Genomic DNA, 18,939 nt, shown 5'->3' with positions numbered 1-18,939 from the left:
CTCAGCCAAGGCACATCGCTCATGATGACCGCCAAAAGGATTCGGTTTATTATGGCCCGCCCAAGCAAAAAGGAGATCAGCCTCCATGGTGCTGACGGCCCACCCCGGCGGGCTTCTAGATCGGTGAATGTTGTTTGCCGGACCGGTGAAGCCTCGGTCAGCGGTCATTGCTGGCCGGGCGACTGCTCCATGGCTCGCTCTCTGAGGAGTCCGAAGAACGATATGTGCCTACGCGCTGCACACGATGCCTCCCTGCGGACGGTGCTATTGGTGTTGTTTCAGGCTGGCAGCGAGCTTTTCCGATACGCGGAGTAAAACGATCCTGTGGATTCAGCCATATTATTGCAATCAGGGCGGGGAATCGCATATTATTGCGGCATGAGTGTTGCGGCCGGCTATGAGCTTCTTGCGGAGGTCTTGAGAGCAGAACATCAACAACCACCAAGATTGAATTGGTCTCAAAGTCAGAAGACTTTGGTCTAAGCCTTCGGGCATTTCCAATCGTAGGTGTGCCATTCCGACGCTATCATGATCGCCTTCTTGTGTTTCTCACGCCCGTGTGGTATGAGCCACAAAAGCCGTCGGTGGTGATGTATTCAAAGAACAAACGCAGGTTAACGAAGCCGTTCTCCATTTCTCCGCACTAGAAACGTCATGACATCGGCCGGAACTCATTTGACTGCCGAGGGCTACGCTGATCCGCCAAGATGAGCTGGGATCTTGTCTAGCGGGAGTACCGGATAAACCCCGAGATCGTATCCGAAGGCCTCTCCCGATTGGGTTCAACCTCGCCTCCCGCAATAACCGCCTCAACCAGAGCGCTGAGAAGATTCACAGGGGCCCGGAGAGCCGCAGCCGACGACGTGGTGACGGGAAGAGGGAAATAATTATGGTACAACGGCATGACCTTGACGTGGGGTCGAGTCCGGGGTGCAGAGATGCACCACGGCTTTCGTTACGCACAAGCGTGTTCATATATATATACTTCGCTGCGTCTGGCCTGATTGCCCCGTTTGTAACGTCCAGGGAAGAGGGCTCTCTTGTGTGTACATGCCATCAGGGGTATTGACATCTCACCGTCCATCCCTGGCCGCAAGTCCCGAACCATGAAGCTCCTCAGCTACCTTTCGTCGGCCCTCGCCCTTCTGGGCAGCGCCGTCATGGCGCACCCCGTCTACGACGAGCTCATGACGCCGGTGGCGCCGCTCAAGCGGCAGTCGGGCTCCTACCAGCAGATCACCAACTTTGGACCCAACCCCTCCGGGGCCAAGATGTTCATCTACACCCCGAACCGTCTCGCTCCGAACCCCGCCATCGTCGTGGCCATCCACTACTGCACCGGCACCGCGCGGGCCTTCTACACAGGGAGGCCGTACGCGCAGCTGGCAGACCAGAAGGGCTTCATCGTCATCTACCCGGAGTCCCCCTACAGCGGCACCTGCTGGGACGTGTCGTCGCGGGCGACCCTCACCCACAACGGCGGCGGCAACAGCAACGCCATCGCCAACATGGTTACCTGGGCCCTGCAGCGGTACAACGCCGACCCCACCAAGGTCTTCGCCGTCGGCGAGTCCTCGGGCGCCATGATGGCCAACGTCCTGGCCGCCACGTACCCGGAGCTGTTCAACGCCGCCATCGTCTACTCGGGCACTCCGGCCGGGTGCTTCTACAGCATTTCCGGCGGCGTCAACCAGTGGAACGGCACCTGCTCCAACGGTCAGATTCGGAGCACGCCGCAGATTTGGGCCAAGGTACCCTACCTACCCACCTACCTACCTGCCTGCCTGCTCTGGCTCTTGTTACCATATCGGAGGCTTCCCAGGAACCCGATGCTGATGCTTTGCTGCTACAGATGGTCTTTGACATGTACCCCGGCTACGATGGCCCGCGGCCCAGAATGCAGATCTACCACGGGTCGGCCGATTCGACGCTCCACGCCAACAACTACAACGAGACCATCAAGCAGTGGTGCGGCGTGTTTGGTTTCGATCCCAACCGGCCCGACTCGACGCAGGCCAACACGCCCCAGGCGCGCTACACCACCTACACGTGGGGCAACGGCCAGCTGGTGGGTATCTACGCGCAGGGCGTTGGACACAGCGTGCCGATCCGCGGGCAGGACGATCTAAGGTTCTTTGGGTTGTAAATAAACAAGACCTCCTCGAAGGTAAGCCGCCGCGGAGTGGGTGGCTTCACAGCGCGGATGGAAACATCAAAACTCGATACTATCCCCGAATACCTAGCTAGGTATGAGTGATCAAAAGCACCGACGTCCAAATTCGCCGCCGTGGTTATTCACTCCTTGCCAACGCCATCCGTGCCGTCCCTCTCCCGTGGTATCTACGATGCTTGCTTGCCTGCATGTCCTTTCATCACTCATCACCTCGTGTCCTTACCCGATCTTCCTCCAACCCCCCCATAACACCGACCTCCGTTTGCCACCCAGCCCTTCAATCCACAGCTCCCTTCCAAACGGCCAAGCACACAAAACACGCCATCAGCACCGCCCCTTGCACCGTCCCCTCCCTCACCTTCTTCCACCCCCGTTTCAGCCGGCCCCGTTTCCTCCTCCTCGCCTCCTCTCGAACCTCCCTCCACCTCCCCTCCCCTCCCCTCCCCTCCGCCTCCGGATCCGCCACAACCACGGGCATCACCGCCCTCCCGCTCGGCGCCATCACCGCCTTGACGAGCGTCCGCCCTTCGATCCGGCGGCCGCAGCCCGCCGCCTGGCAGTACAGCGGCCGCTCGGGGTCCCGACCTCCGCCGCGCGGCATCGACCACGGCCTGCCGCGGCTGGATCGCCCGTAGTAGGCGCGGATGCACCTGGGCCTCGGGCAGGTCCCGCGGTGCAGGCAGGGGATGTGGCCGACGAAGTTTGCGTCGTGCGCGGTGGCGAGGGGAGCGGTGCAGATGGGACAGGCGTATTGGGAGTAGAAGGCCGCAGGGTCGGGGTTGGCGGCGAGAGGGCGGGTGGGTTGGGGTTTTGCCTTGCCGGTGGCGTTGATGGCGGACGGGTCTGGCTCGGAGAGCACGGGCTCGGGCTGGCGGCGGTCGTCGAGATAGGCCGTGGGGAAGAGGAGGAGAGATGGGTAGGATGGCGGGTCTGGTGGGGCCATTGTCCCTGGAGGTGATGGTGTTGTGTGAATATTTGTTGGAGACGCTTGGGGAGACGAGCCGTGGCTGGTGGTTGGAGATGGCTGAGGGTCAACCGGCCCAAGCGCCCTTCTCGGATGACGTCGTGAGGAGTGCGAAACAAATGGCAAGTCAATGAACGTGACGTTATTTGTAGGGTGACTAGGTTGGCTCTCTTTGAATGATGAATGAATCGAAAAACCGGGAGACTGTGGCTTGAAGATTGGGGATCTTTCTTCGAGGATTCAAGGGAGCCCGAACCAACCACTGACGACAAAGAAAGCGGCACTTCTAGAAGACGTGCCGTGCCCCCTTCTTTGGCGCGGTTCTTTGTCGTCGAGCTGTGAGAGGATCTCCGGTATGAAATAAGGTTAACCGCCCAGAAAGGCCCTAAAGACATCTCGAGAGGTAGTGAGGGTGCCATGTGGAGCAAACACGTTCATCTCCAGACAGACTAACTCTTAGTATCAAGCCTCTACCCCCCCCTCCTCCCTTTTTGTTTTGTCCGACGCACCATGGCCACTACGGCCACCTCTGTTAGTGGAGTTACCAAGTCCATTGACGTATCATGCTTGCATATTCTACAGCGTTGACACTAACACGGTCATCCTGACCGCATCAGGCGTTTTGATGCGTTGCCGGAGCCCAACGGCGCACGCCAGGGCTGCTTTTTTGGAAACCAACGACACTTGAAGACAGCGCACACTGCATGACAACATTCGGGAACCCAACCCGAGCTCTGCCGAGTCTAGGTGTCAAACTACCCCCTTCCCCCTGATGACCCGACACACCGGGTCCACTGCCGATCACCACCCTGCAGCGATGCATGATGGTCATGTCACGGGATTGGCTGGTTATACGAACTAAGCGCGCGAGGCTCGTCGACTCGGCGATCTCTTGGCTTTTTTGTTGGCACCGATCGTGGCTTGTGGCTCCATTCCAGATCGTTGGGAGGGATTCGTGGTGCACGGCCCGTGTGGCGCGGCTGGTCGAGGTTGCAAAGACCACAGACACTGGGTCAGCCTTCGGTTCTGCCTTGGTGTTGATGTGGAACAGGAATGGGTCCGCCCGGGACAACTGGCAAGTTGATAAATGCTACCAATCTAGCCGCAAATTCGCGCTCATTGAAGTGGCCGGTCTTTCGTTCTCGAGATCCTTTGATAGACAGCACGATTCAGGGGCACAAGGGCCAGGTGAAGAGGCAACCCACGACGCTCCGCTCCTAGGGGGACGCTATTATTTTGACATCAACCCCATCAGTATGTCTTTCTATCAGACTTTACAGGACTATAGGGCCGTGACGCTCCTTCAGCGTGATAGTTCCGGAAGCTTGGTCAGAGCCTCCCTCTCGATCTACTAGTACGCTGAGGTCACGCACGCCACTGACCCTGCACACCAACCCTCCAACCTCGTCTACTCCCACGTCAACGAACTCGCATTCACCCTCCAAGGCTGCGTGTCCTCGGGCGTGCAATGAATCTCGCCGTTGGTCGCCGTCACGCAGGTTAGCGCCGGTGCTAGGGTGCGCAGTTCGCCCCGGAACGAGATCCTGTCAAGATGTGTCGTTAGCCTAGATTAGCGCCCACTCGCTTTCTCTCTCTCTCTCTCTCTCTCTCTCTCTCTCTCTCTCTCTCCCCTGTGACCTTCTAGTGTACGCCGACCGGGATAGTTATCAAGCAAAGACGTCGGCTTACGGGTTTGATGGATCCAAATCCGAGCATGTCCACCCCACTCTGACCCCCAGGTATCTGCTCGATTCCTGGTACTTGAACTCGCAATCGGTGGGAGCCAAGCTCCAGTCGCCCGCCGCCTCAATCTCGCACGTGTTCCACGGCAGCTCCTCCGGCGTGACGTTCTCGCCTGCGGGCGGCACCGGCACATCGTGCGCGACGATGTGCGCGCCATACCCGGTCGGCCTCGTGCCGCTCGTCGTGCCCGTCACCAGCTCCATGCCGAAGCGCGCCGTGACCGACCGGTCCTGGCCAGCGGCCGCGCTGGTCCGGAAGCTGCTGAGCCACCAAGCGGGTGCGGCGACGGAGGCGATGGTGCAGCTCGAAAAGGTGGACAGAGGGTCGTTGAGGGAGTAGGGCGGGAGCCGATCGCGCTTGGCGACGGTGCCGGAGAAGGGTGGGCTGCCGCCCGAGCAGAAGACGGTGCTCTCGTCGAGCTGGTCGCAGTCGAGGTCGAGGCGGGTGGCGGCGAGGGCGGTAATGGCGAGGCTTGCGGGGTGGGAGAAGGACCCAGATGGTCAGCACACGGCCGACAGGCCTGCGCGGGCGGAGGGTGGGATGGCCAGAAAAGACAACACTTACGGCTCTGCCGGATCCTCGTCGTCGCAAAACCACGTCTGGTTCACCGTAAACTCATGGGTGACGGGGTCATACGCCGCGGACGACTGGACCTGGTACTTGTCGGGTCTCCGAATCGCCGTCTGGCCCGAGCAGCTCAGAGCCGCCGGCTCGGCGGTACCCGTATACTGACCCGTGCAAATGGCGTTGTAGCCCAGGTAGTCGTTCCGAAAGATGACAAAGGCGCTCCCCCTCGGATACGTCGCTGTCGAGGCCTGGACGATCATCTGCGTCGCGACGACCTCCCAGGTCGTGTTGCCCGAGCTGGCCGTGCAGCCGGGCTCGCGGTGGTTCGGCGGCCCGCTGACGTACTTGGGCGTGATGCTGACGGGCTGGGAGAGCGAGGCCTGGATGAACGCCGGCTTTGGTGCCCGGCATGTGACGCCACCCGAAGCGTCCGCGCAGGTCAGGGGCGTAGCGCCGCTGCCCGCCGCTGTGAAAGTGATCCTGCACCATGTCAACAGAGCGACGCACAAGACTCCTTGGGGGGGGATGTAACGTACGGGCTGCTCGCGCGGATGTCGCTGCAGGACCACGTCTCGTTGAAGCGGAACTCTGCCGTCGTCCCCTCGGGCCGGACCGCCACCGTGTACGGCAGCGTTGGGTCCGTCCGGTTCCGGGCGGAGCAGCTGTGCCATCCGTCCTTGCTGTCGCTCGACAGGCATCGGAACTCCAGCGCAACATTGGTGGCGCGGTTCACGGCGTCAAACGAAGTCACCGTCAGGTTCGACGTCGCGTAAGAGGCAAAGTCGTGGACGATCCAGCTCGGAATGGTGAACGAGTTGCTCGTGCAACCCGCCGTCACTTGGCTTGCAGCCGGCGCCGGCGCGAGCACTGTGACGGCCAGAGCCGCAGCGGAGAGAAAGCGCCGTCCCATTGTTTGACAAGCCAGGTCAGTCTTGTTGAGAAGGCCTTTGCTGTCTAGGCCACCAGGCACACGCACAATCTTGACACACCACAATGCTGGCGGTAATACCGCAATGGCCAACGGCGACCTCTTGTAGAAACTCTCGTCGGCGGCTTGTTACTACCCCCCATCTGCATGGGCGATCCAAGGGAGGGGCCGAAAATGCGGTCTCATTTGAGCATATTCCGGCGTTATTGTTGGCATCCGGTCGAAGGCCCGTCATATGAGCCGGCAGTTCTTACAGACCTTCAGATGCCGCCCCGACCCGGAAATTGGAGTCGGGGCTAATAGGATAGCCGCGTCTCTGCAGGAACCTCGGGTTGGGTCTGCGCAGGTTCATCATCGGTCATTGTTCGAGAACCCCTTTGTATTGAACTCTCAGCATCATGCAGCGCGGAATGGCTTCTGCCGCCGCGGACCATGTTGCTTGGTGTGGTACAGACCGGAAGATCGGGCTCATGAAGACATATTGTGATCTTCTGGACAGTTCTTGGCTGCTACCCTGCTTGTTTATCCACGAGTAGCCCTCGTCCGGACTATGTCCCTTGCTCAGCCTCAGCGTATTGCATCCACCCGTCCGTGATCCCCAAGGACATGGAACGTCGACGCATGCTCTTGATGCATCCGCCAGTCCAGGTTCTGTGTGTCTCTAGGCGAGCGTATAAGAGGAACGGGAAGCAAGGAACAGGCAACCCTGAGAGACAGGAGAATGGTAAATAATGACAAAGAAACGGAAAAAGAACCTTGATTCGAGGGAGTAATATAGATTCTTTTTTTATGTCTCAGAGATCTTGACACACATTGAGACAGCCCCAACCCAAAGCCCAGACGCTCGCTCCGTCGAACCATCTCCGTCATGACAGGCCTGCAAAATGTCAAGGGCGTTCACTATATACCAAATCATCTGCCCCCGGCTGCCTCATGAGGCCTCTGTAAACATTGGTCCTTTTTGCAACCCGCATGTGCGGGGTTGGAGGTTGGCTCTTGGAGGATGACGTACCTCCATCCTCCCACGTTGGAGATCAGCAGGGATTCGACGATCTGATGATCGTAGGCCCTCCAAAGACAATACGACACAAAACACTCAGCGTGAATCCGGCCTTTCCACCATGTCTGCTGACCTCCGTCTCCCTCACCAACTCGCAGGCCGCGACAAGACGCTCCGAGCCGCTTGCCACTGCCGCCGTGTCGAGTTCACCATCACCGTCCCGACGTCCGCTCTCCCCCTCCCCGTCCACCTCTGCCACTGCTCAATATGCCGCCACACCCACGGCACTCTGAGCTGCTTCCACGCGCCCCTGCCCAAGGGGGTCCAGCCCGAGTTCGTACCGCCGTCCTCGCTCGCGTCATCTCTGACGGGCTACGTCCACGCCCAGGCCGTCGCCGAGCGGCTCTTTTGCACCACCTGCGGCTGCCACGTCGGCGACCGGAGCCTGGAGCCGGAGCCAGACACGGGCTTGTCCAGCTGGGTCGTCGCGACCTCCATCTTCGCGGCTCATGATGAGGAGACCTTCCAGATTCGCTCGCATTGCTATTCCACCCCGGCGACGGAGCCGAACCTCGCCACGTGGTTACCGGCAATCAACGGGCGGCCGATCCACCTCTGGAACCCTTCGGCCGAGGACGTCGGTGATAGTACCCCGCGAGGTGAGGGAAGAAAGCAGGCTGCACCCGCTATTACCACTACTGCTACGGCCGCCCACGACGACGACGACGACGACGACGGCAGCGGGGGCGGCGGCAGCGAGGACCACGCAGACCAGGCTCTCCAAGCGCAATGCCACTGCGGCGGCGTGAGCTTCGCCGTCCTTCCCCCGACCGAGCAAGAAGCGGCCGACCCGTTTCTGTCCCAGTTCCTCCAGCCCGAGCCCTCCCCCGACGCCGGCGCCGCCGCCGCAAGCGAGGCCGAGAGCGCCTCCGCTCTCCGTCTCAAACGCCCCGCGGGTCTCTGCCTCTGCCGCGACTGCCGCCTCGTCACGGGCGCTCACGTCGTTGCGTGGATGTACGCCCCGCTGGGATGGCTCCGGCCGCGGGGGGCGGCGATGCACGGAGAGGTGGAGGAGAGGCGGCAGCAGCGGCAGCAGCAGCAGCAGCAAAAGGAGCAGAGGGAGGAGGACGAGGACGAGGACGAGGAGAAAGGAGAAGACGACAAGTTTGGGCTTTGCAAATTCGGAACCACCCTCCGGACCTACCGCTCCTCCCCGCCCGTGACGCGCGCGTTCTGCGGCGTTTGCGGGGCGACGGTGTTGTATGCGTCGGACAGCCCAGAGAGGATTCCTCCTCCGCCTCCCGATGATCACACCGGTTCCGGAGCAGGCCCGCAGGAGGAAGGGTTGCGGAGGACGGTGGTGGACGTGGCGGTGGGGATCCTGCGAGATCCGTCCGGTTCCGTGGCGGCGGATCAGTGGCTTCTCTGGCAGACAGCAAGGTGTGAAGGGACGGAGACGGGGACGGAGTTTGATCGTGGGTTCGCGGAGGGGTTGGAGAGGGGGTTGGCGGAGTGGGGGTTGAAGAGGTATGGGACCCAGGTGGACTTTGGGAGTTTGTAGGCGGGTGGTGATGGTTCATGGCATGATTAAGTCATAGGTACCAAGCTATCTTCGGTACAAAGTGAAGCTGAAGAACATTTGGTAACTAGTGATTAATTCCCTACGCAAGGCGTTGTTGATGTGACCCCTCCATGCGGTTTGTACCCGGTTCGGGTGCATTTCAGAACATTTCTGATAATGCCCTCTTTTTTTTTTTTTTTTTCTTTTTTTTTTTTTTGTTTTCTGTGAACGCCCATGCTCCCTTGACTCAACGTGCCTCGGAACGAGTTTGGTATAAGTAATAATAGATATCCTCTCTTCCAACCCCCTGGCGCCTGACCCAATGCGGTAAAAAAATGTCCATCTTTACTAGGCAAGGTAACGAACATGATAACATATAGTAGCCCTCCTTCAACTGCCGCCGCCTCCTCCTCCTCCTCCTCCTCCTCCTCCTCCTCCTCCTAACCACCCCCCGGTTTTTTCCCTGTCATGACATCCTGCCTCACCGGTACTAACCCATCCGTGATCGTCGCATGAGACCCCAGCTCTTCCCCCTGTCCGTCCACCGTGCTGATGGTCCGAATGCTCACGCCCCTGCTATCTACCCTGCGCAGCTGGTGCTCTTGTTCTTGTTCTTGTTCTTGTGGTTGTGGTTGTTGTTGTTGTCGTTGCTGATGTCCCTGTGCCATCTCATCCCTCCTTACCCCATCGTACGGTGGAGGCGGGCTCGACGACCTGCCCATCACCGCAGCAGTACCAAGGCTAGCACCGGCTGCCGACGGCAGCGCCAGGGGCGGTAGCGCAACGACTGGCGGCAACGACATCAGGGACAGCGGCGGCGGCGATTCCCTCGTTGCTCGCGATGGCGGAAGCGATGTGCTCGCTGGCGTGCTCGCCAGCGTGCTCGCGCTGGTTTCAAGCTCCTTGAGCGCGATGGCCGCGGCCAACGCCTGCTCCTCGAGCTCGCGGTCGTGCCTCCTGATCTTTGTGACGCGGCGGCGATGGCAGCAGAAGATTACCAGCCCGATGAGGGCAATCAGGAGCATGATTATCGAGACGATGATGGCCGCGAGGGCGCCTGCTCCGAGACCCTGGTAGCGGCTCGCGGGCCTGTTGGCTTCATCGCTGTTGTATCTGGAGGATTGGAAGGGGGAGGTGGGAAAGGTTCTTGGGGCGAGAGACGGATCGTGTCGCGGCCGGAGGGAGCGGGCGAGAATGGCCCGGACGGTAAAGGAGACGGCGGCCATGTTTGTTCTCTTCACGGTAGGGGGATCAAGCCCGGTGCGGCCTGCCTGTCCCCGGTGGTGTCGGCACGTTGCTGAACAAACCGTCGTAGAGAACAAGATCAGGTGCAACGACGCCGAGTAACAAGAGTTCGGCGGCGCGGGGGGGTGGAGGAGGGGGCATCATTGGGTTATACCCTCCGTCCTCAACATGATCAGCCGCCGAGGCGGTCATGCTGCTACTCTTGGTTACGGCGCTCTTCCGATAATACCTCCTTCCAGCACCGCCCAACGGCGGGTTGGGGATTCTGCTGACCGATGGGGCCACATTCAACGCCCGCAAGAGGCTGTGATCGGCGCTGCGGACCCGTGGATGTCGCCCCGGAGGCTGGGAAGGAGACCCGGAAAGCACCAGGTTGGTCCAGAGAGGGCCGGATTCACCCCGCAGATTGGTTCGGCGGCGGCGAAGCGTTGTCATACAAGCACATCGGACGAGTCATTTGGAACGGCTCTACTGTTCATGGACCGAAACGCGGTCCCGCGATGGGGCCGGAGGTGTACTGTGTAAGACGGCGGCGCGTCACCCACGCTGCGCCATGTTGATGACGACGGGCGAGGAGAGCTCGCCGTCGAGGAATCGACGGCCTACACGATACATACATCATGGCGGCCCCAGCCCTGCGTCGAGTCCTGCAGCCAGCCTGGCTGCATGAAATATGCCGTCAGGCTTATCTCCGTCGTCTTGCCATTTTGGAAGCCCTCGCTGTTCATGCATGAGCCTGGCTCTCGCCCGGCAGGGGACACGCGTAAGACTCCCTGCTGTGCAACAGGGTCCTGACGCAGGCTGACTGTGACAGCCCCATCTGCTTCCCGGCATAGCCCAGACAACATCCAAGACAACGCTCAGGTAATCGGAGATCTAAATAAGCAAACGAGGCGTTCCAATGTCCCGGGCATCCAATCAGCAATGGCCGGAGCCGCCGTTGTGTTTGTATTTTAGGACGCTTGCACAAGCAAAAGGAATACGAAGCGCGCGCACAGAGCAGGTCGTGCTACACAGTATACACAATAGCATGCTAAGCAGCGCCCGTTCCGCCCGTCTAATCGAGGTCCGCCTCATCCATGTTCCTCACAAACGTGACAAACCACCGCACCATGTTGACATGATTCAGGACGCTGACCCTCTCATCCACCGTGTGGATCGCCCCCAGGCCGGGCCCGTCTTCCGGGTCGTAGCCCGGCGAGAACCGGAAGATGTGCTTCGTCAACCGCCAGTAGTGGCGGGTGTCGGTGTTGCCCGTCATGATGCCCGGCGTGACCACCACCTCGTCCCCGTACAGCGCGCGCGTCGTGCCCGCCAGGACCGCGTACGGGCTCTTGGCGTCGGACCCGTCCGCCGGCGTCACGGGCGCCACCTCGAGCTCGTGCTCGTTCGTCCCGAGCGTGATGGACTCGGGCGGCTCCTCGCCGGCCTTGGTCCCGTCGAACGCGTGCAGCGTCAGGTTGTGCCGCGCCGCCACCTCGGCCGCGAGCGCGGCGAGCCGGTCCTTGACCACGCGCGACGTCTCGCCGACGTTGATGCGGTGGTTGACCACCACGGTGGCGCGCTCGGGCAGGGCGTTGACCTTGACCCCGCCCGAGATCACGTCGACGGCCTGGGAGGTTTGCATGAGGTAGCGGATCGCGGGGCCCTGCTTGGCGGCCTCGAGGGCGAGCCGGTCGGGCTTGCCAACGCAGGCGCCTTTGTCTTCGTCTTCGTGGCGGCGGTGGTGGTGGTGGTGGTGGTGGTGGTGGTGGCGACGACCTCCCCATCCCTGCAGCCGGCCCAGGAGGAGCTTCTTGAGCGCCGACGGGAAGTCGGGCGAGTAGGCGGCCCCGCATTGGAGCTGCGTGAAGTAAGGGTTCAGCTCGGCGAGGCGGGTGGGGTACCGGGAGGACTCGATCTTGGTGATGAGCTCGCTGAGCACGCCGATGCTGGTGTGGTCCGAGGGCACGGACGAGTGGCCGCCCGGCATGCGCACCGTGATGGGAACGTCAAGATAGCCCTTCTCGGCGGTGCCGGGCTTGGCGAAGAGGGTGCCCCATGTCTGCTCGAAGCTGCTGCCCTCGTCGACGATGACGGCGATGCCGTCGTCCCCGTAGCGCCGGTGGAGGACGGCCGCGAGCGAGGCGGCGCCGCGGAGGCCCGAGCACTCCTCGTCGAAGCCAAACGACAGGATGACGGTGCGCCGCGGCTGGAACTTGGCCTCGAGGAGAAGCTCGAGGGTTTCCATGGCGGCGATGAGCTGGTTCTTGCAGTCGCTCGCGCCGCGGCCCCAAATGTACTTGCCGTCGTACGCGCCGCTCCACGGAGGGTACGTCCACGAGTCGACCGTCTCGGGGGGCACGGGCACCGTGTCCTGGTGCGCCAGCAGCAGGGTGGGCTTCAGCGACGCGTCGCTGCCGGGCCACGTGTAGAGAAGGCCATGCGTGTTGACCTTTTCGACCTGGAGCTGCTGGTGGATCCGGGGGAACGTCTCTTGCAGGTAGCGGTGGAAGTTGTAAAAGACGTCCCACCTCGGGTCTTCGCCGATGGCGCCGAGATCGTCAAACGACTCGGTCTTGACCTGGACGGCCCCCGACAGGCGGCGGACCGTGGCATTCCGGAACGAGGCGCCGGCGATGCGCTCGTAGGCTTGGTCAAGGCTCGGGTGCCTGCTGGGAACCAGCGGGTCGGGCTGCGCGCATCCCGATCGGAAGGCCGCGTCGCCATGCGAGGAGGGCCCTGACAGCAGATGCTGAAGCAGGTTGTCTTCCAGGAAGCCCCAGTTCACGAACAGCAGGGCCGAGACGGTGAGGGCGAGAATCCAGGGCTTGATCTGTCGCCGATGGGAGGCCCGACTCCCATCGGCGGCGCCCTGGGGAGCCCTCGGCGCCGCCACAGCTTTCATCGGGGGCGGGACTTGCACGGGAGAGGGGGAGAATCAGGTAGGTGGCGGTGGCCGTGTGCGCGGAGTGAGCAAACAAGAAGAAATTGCCATGCGGAGGTGTGCTTGGGTTCCGTTGCGTTGGGAGGGACGGGGGATCCGTCGAGAGCCCCCGGAGGTGACGACATGGCGCCAGCCCCGGTCCGGAGTGGAGCCCGTGGCTTGTCGCATGTTGGCTGGGGCCGCCTCCTGATTCAGCCAACGCAGCACTGACATGCGCAGTATGATTGTGTACACAGTACGCTACCAGCGAGGTGCTGTGGCCGACGCTGGCGCACATGGTCATGATGTTTCCACCAGTGTCAAGAGGTTGAAGAAGGTGGATATGAAGGTCTATAGCAGGTATCTGACGGCAGGGAGAGGAGTACAAGGTGCGGCAGGGACTCTATTTGGACGCGATCAGCTGAGAAACGCAGGCAAAAAAAAGGTCCAACAAGCGCTCACGATGATGGTTCTGCACGGCCCATCCCCAAGCCCGATCGTACATAATAATAGTTCCATGCAGCCGCCGAGAGGAATGTGAAGGCAGGGAAACGGATCTCCGATCCTGCAGTGCTCAACGCGCAGACAGATCCCCCCCCAATCGATCAACGCGATCAATGCGATCAGTGCGGTCAATGCGGTCAATGCGATCAATGCGATCGATGTGATGGTCATCATCCATCCAGCGGATCCATGCAGTCCAACAACGGTCGCCTCCTTTTCCGCTCCGCTCTGCTCCGCCCTCCACGCTCTCCGTGCCCGCCGCTCCACATACACTGGAGCCGGCTTGACGCGTTGAAGAGTGCCTTGGGTCCTCATCCCACTTGCGGTGGTTCATTTGTCAATAGGGTCCGTGACTATCACTAGCCGTTGGAGGATAACAGCGGCCAGCAGGAGCTAGCAGTCAGGGGCAAATTGACCACACCTGCCATCGAGAGGGATGTCTCGGTCTACTACTACTTGGCACGCCATCGTTGAGCAAAGCCAAGCTCGATAGAAGAAGCACCTGACCCTGCCTCCAAACCGCATCGTCCCGTGGGTTTGTGGAGAACTTCTGCACTTACATAGCCATCGGCGTTTTCCTCAAAGGAGGCTAGACCTTGGAAGAAAGAGGGGTCTGCGATATACCAGCAGAGCTTCCATCTCCACCCATGGACTGCAGATTGGATGCCCTTGCAAGACGCGAAAAGAAGAAAAAAACGCCGATGAGCTTCGGATGAGGGTAACACAATAGTGTACTTATGTGCACTAAGCATGCCCCTCGTGATATCGTGAACACGCCAAGTCAGGGCTAACGTAGGGAGGCATCGGCTCAACGCCATGCCAAGGGGGCACAGCACGCTACCGAGGCGAAGCATCACACCTTGCCTTCGATCGACGGATCTACAGTACATAACTCAGGGGGGGAGGGGGGGGGTAGGCGCTGAACCCATCTTCATCAGGCCTTGCCATCTTCTCTCTTCGGGCCCAATCTTGCTCACCACAAACATTGCCAAATCAACCCCCACCAAGATGGCACCCTTCACGTCCCTCTGCTTCTGGAAGAAGACCGACAAACCCACCGCCCCCTCCTCCTCCTACGTCATCACCCACCAGCACCAGCCACCCGGTGCGACTCGCCGGCATGAGAACAAGCCGATCCCCTACCTACCCGTCTCCCTCTCCGAAAAGTCCGACAAGCCACTGCACGTCCACGTTTTGGAGGTTGAGTACCCGCTACCCCCGGCGCAAAGGGGCGTCCCCATCCGGCCAGACGTCAACCCAAAGTACTCTGCCTACGCGACGCCGGTGGACGAGAGCTGGGTGCCATCGCCCCCGATCGAAGACAGCCAGGGCGACGACGAGGAGAGGCAGAGGAGAGAGGCCGAACGGGAGGAGCAGGAGAGGAGGGATTTCTTTCAGATGCTATGATGTGGGGGGTGGGCTACTCTGGTTGTTTTCTTGGGGGGTTCGCGGAGGGTAGCCGGTGTTAGGTTTACGCCGGCTGCACACCGACGCTCGAGAGACATCGCATCGCCGGCGTCCATGAGAGGTGCGCTAATAATACCCGCCGAAAGGCGTGGGAGACGCAGCGGACATGGAACGGCCTGAGCATGGGTTCGCGGCGCTTCTCATTCTCACGCATCCGGGGTCGCGACACGGCCGGCTGCTGCGTCATGGTTCTCCTGCTGAGCCGAGGGCAGAAGCTGGATGAACTATTGGAGAACAAAAGGGGAAAAGCAGGCGTGGTGGCGTGGTGGGAAGGGTGTGAGACAGGATGGGGAGGAGGGAGGGGCGGGCCCGAGTCAACCCCTGACTCCTGACTTTGGTAATCAGGATCCGGTACCCGACACACGCACGCCGACACACGCACGCCGACACACACACACACACACACACACACACACACAGAGAGAGAGAGAGAGAGAGAGAGAGAGAGAGAGAGAGAGAGAGAGAGTCAGTCACCTACGGCAAGTCTCTCAGGCTTTCTATCATCGGGTCTGGAAAGATACCGACTCAAACCCATCGCTCAGAGCACGCAATGGTTGCTACAGGAAACATACGGAGGAAAGAAGACGCCCTGCGGCACGTCCTCGAATGCGAGAGGCATGGCATTAGTACATAAATAGTTGCTTCAAGCCAGGCACGAATATCAATACATGTAATGTCTATACAAAGTAACGTGACCGACAGGGTTTTTGGCCAGCCAGGGTTTTTGGCCACCCCCTTTTCCCCACCTGCCGGGTCAGCCCACAACACCAAAATCAGGAGTCTCGCGATGACCATGAGCAATACAAACAGGGCAGTTTTGAGGCTATTTGCAATTAAACAGATACATACAAACGCAGAGAAATTAAAAGAAGGCTGGCGGTAAGGAGACAAGCAAAATATACAGTTAATCAGTTAGTTAAATAAGTCAGTAGCTCTGGGCAGCTCTTTCTAAGCGATCTTTGCGATCTTAACTACCCTACGTCTAGATGTACGATGTTCCTTCTCTTTGGCTTCCTCTGCTGCACGTACCTCTCGCTTATACTCCTCCTAGCGATAGTCCTCTACCGTCAAGATTCGAGCCTCCTTAACCTGCCTTTTCTTACTTTTCTTCCTACCGTTTTTCTGCTTGTCAACGAGCTTGTTGGTTAAAAACTGGAGGGCAAGATTATTAGCTTGGAGGCTTTCGCAAGCGGACTTAATGTCAGTAACGTATTATTTTACTGGGCTGCCGTATAGCTGAACTAAGTCCCTAAGTAAGCTATCGATCCTGGATACTAAAGCCCTTGTAACGAAGAACTCTGCTTAACGACCTTACGAATCTGTAAGGCGTACTGTTAGAGTTGCTGGGTACAAGGCAGGGCTATCTCCTGGGCGCGAGGCAGGGCTATCTCCTGGGCAAGGGGCAAGGCGAGGGGCAGGGCGAGGGGTAGGGCCATCTCCTGGGCGCGAGGCAGGGCTATCTCCTAGGCGCGAGGCAGGGCTATCTCCTGGGCGAGAGGCAGGGTAAGGGGCAGGGCGTTCAGATAGGCATCCTAGAGTAGCGTAGACCTTCTCGGGGTTGAAGGGCAGGAGACCTGCGCTACGTTAACCGCTAGCGATATTCTTCTTTATCGTCTTCCTCGCCTAGGTATAGTAGGTAAGGAACTGGGCGTTGGAAACCCTTACGGCGCTAAGGAAGGCGCCTTCGTTAACTAGGCGCCTGTACTCGGTAGCTAGAGGGCTGAAAACGCCTATATCGAGAGGCTGAAGGGCGTAGGTAGCGTAGGGAGGAAGGTACAGGGGTACGATATTGTGGTTAGCGTAAAAGTCGACGAATTTAGGCGAGATATGGCTAGCGTAGCTATCGAGGATAAAGAGGCGATATTTTAATAGCTTCCGGGGCGCAGTATACCGTTTAAAATATTGAACCTACTCTATCGCGATCTTGTAATCGGTCTAACTATTCGGGGAGGCGCGAAGAACCGTTTTCGTATCGATAGTTGTATCGTCGGGGACCTAATTTAGCTGTACTACCTTGCTTTCGAAGATAATAAATAATGGAAGAAGGTAGCTATTACCAGAGATATATTCGATTACAGAAACCTACTCTTTATTTCCTGGTTATACAACGAAGGCTTTTGTATTGCGCTGAGGGATAATAACCCGCTAGCTTGTTCTAACGCCCTTTATACAGCCCTTTTCGTCTATATTATAAATGTCGTCGTCGGGTACGTTGTATGCGAGGCGGGCGGTTTGGAACAGCTCGAACCAGTGCTTAGCGGTATTATAGTCGAGGGTATCTTTACGGGCTTGATCTATCGCGTAAGCCCGCCGGACCTGTAAATCTAGGTAGCGAGAAAGGAAATTGCGATGCTATCGCTGGCCGAGGAGGGTTTTATCGCCTTTTACTTAAAGAAGCTGCGTTGTAAGGTTGCGAATAGCTTTAATAATTATCGGCTAGCCTTAGGCATTAAGCTAATAACAGGCCTTAACTACTGCTTCTTCTTCGGCTAGCGAGAGGCGTTGCTCTTTCGAGTATGCGGTTTTTTGCGGCTGGTGCTTATTGGAACGGCGGTTGGCGAGAGTGTTGCGGTTGAGATCGAATAAACGAGCAGCCTGGCGAAGGCTTATCTTTGGATTGACAGTAAGTGCCTCGAACGCGCGTTGAATACGCAGCTCTTTTTCGTCAATACTGTTCGCTATCTTAAAAGGCCTTCTGAGTATCGAAAAGAGGGAAAAACGCACCTTAGAGAGCAGGTTGTTGGTGTTGAACGCTGTTCGCTTGGTTGTAATCGATGTCAGGAGGTAGCTTGCGATAGTCGACTTGGCGGAGCTGTATATGGCTAAAAACCCTGGCTGGCCAAAAACCCTGTCGGTCACGTTACCGAGCACCACAAAAAGAAAAAAAAAAAAAAAAAAAAAAACACGGACGCGATTCCGCTCTTCTACAATCAAAGCAAGCCGGTGATTGGTCAATGGCAGGAACACCGGTTTCCATCTTGACCGCAGGGGACGCGGGGTTCGCACAATCTCGATTCACGATTAACTACCGTCGACTGCAACGGCGGTGGGAGATCTGGCGGTCGTTGTGGCGGATCCTCCGGCTTGGCGCTCGGGGGCAGCTTCGGGAGGCTGGTGACGCCTGGGCAAGGCGGTGAGCCAAGGCGAAGAACGCCGTATTCTCGCGCTCACTAGCCTCGACGGGGAGGCGGTGATCAAGAGGACCAAGACGATGGCCCAGAGATGCTGCTTCGTATGTATTACACAGCATGGCTTCAACCATGGCCAGAGGAATCGGTTCGACGGTGGCTCCCAAGACAACGTGGCAGGAGGCGGCGGAGACGTGAACAGGGCAACAATCATGTCTCAGAACCGCTCAAAAGGTTCGGCCGCAGCATGCAACCAAGGGCCCCCGTAGCTGAGAAGCAGTTCGGGTGTCATGCAATGGGAAGTATGCCATGGACGGAGGATCAGATGGGAAATGCCAGTTGGCCGCACGTGCTCTCCGTTTGGGCACCCGGCGGCGAGCCCAATGCTTGGCTTCGTGGGCCGTGGCGCCGTCACGCGGTTGGGCCGGGGCCCGAGCTAAACATATCCTCGGCGGGCGGCGGTCGATCCCAGCTTGCCGGAACCGGGGGGAGGGGTTCCCCGAGGCCGTCGGACTCGGTGGGAGGCGAGCACAGCTTCAACCCAGCTCGTCAGGGGGAAAAAAAAAAGGGGGGGGGGGGGGGGTTCCGGGGATGTGGTCATGGTCTCCTCCATACGACGCCGAAACTTCTTCGATAGCACCGAACCACCCAGCATCGTCAACGGCCCCGGGGCGGCGAGCTTCGCTGGCGATGCGTGCCGGTGGAGATCAACAACATGGGGGCCGGCGAGCGGGGCCAATCAGCACCAAAACAA

The 18,939-nt window shown here is 59.4% G+C and overlaps 4 protein-coding genes across 4 annotated transcripts; 2 read left to right on the top strand and 2 right to left on the bottom strand.

Moving 5' to 3' along the window:
• Positions 1 to 1,106: 1,106 nt before the first annotated feature.
• Positions 1,107 to 2,146, top strand: VTJ83DRAFT_5161 (uncharacterized protein; the record flags this gene model as incomplete). The annotated part of the gene is made up of 2 exons (XM_071011731.1): positions 1,107 to 1,751; positions 1,853 to 2,146. 2 exons carry the CDS (start codon positions 1,107 to 1,109, stop codon positions 2,144 to 2,146), a joined length of 939 nt encoding a protein of 312 aa, XP_070866611.1.
• A 2,399-nt stretch (positions 2,147 to 4,545) lies between these two features.
• On the bottom strand, positions 4,546 to 6,357 carry VTJ83DRAFT_5160 (uncharacterized protein; the record flags this gene model as incomplete). The annotated part of the gene is made up of 4 exons (XM_071011730.1): positions 4,546 to 4,681; positions 4,827 to 5,351; positions 5,445 to 5,927; positions 5,984 to 6,357. 4 exons carry the CDS (start codon positions 6,355 to 6,357, stop codon positions 4,546 to 4,548), a joined length of 1,518 nt encoding a protein of 505 aa, XP_070866610.1.
• Positions 6,358 to 7,496: 1,139 nt separating this feature from the next.
• Positions 7,497 to 8,936, top strand: VTJ83DRAFT_5159 (uncharacterized protein; the record flags this gene model as incomplete). Its single annotated transcript, XM_071011728.1, has 1 exon — positions 7,497 to 8,936. The coding sequence occupies one exon, from the start codon at positions 7,497 to 7,499 to the stop codon at positions 8,934 to 8,936; it is 1,440 nt and encodes a 479-aa protein (XP_070866609.1).
• A 2,302-nt stretch (positions 8,937 to 11,238) lies between these two features.
• On the bottom strand, positions 11,239 to 13,068 carry VTJ83DRAFT_5158 (uncharacterized protein; the record flags this gene model as incomplete). The annotated part of the gene is made up of 1 exon (XM_071011727.1): positions 11,239 to 13,068. One exon carries the CDS (start codon positions 13,066 to 13,068, stop codon positions 11,239 to 11,241), a length of 1,830 nt encoding a protein of 609 aa, XP_070866608.1.
• Positions 13,069 to 18,939: the final 5,871 nt, after the last annotated feature.

This window comes from Remersonia thermophila, chromosome 4, assembly GCF_042764415.1.
Source record: "Remersonia thermophila strain ATCC 22073 chromosome 4, whole genome shotgun sequence".
Classification (NCBI taxonomy): Eukaryota; Fungi; Ascomycota; class Sordariomycetes; order Sordariales; family Chaetomiaceae; genus Remersonia; species Remersonia thermophila.
Note: the sequence above shows the minus strand (reverse complement) of the source record. Positions and strands in the feature narration are given on the sequence as shown.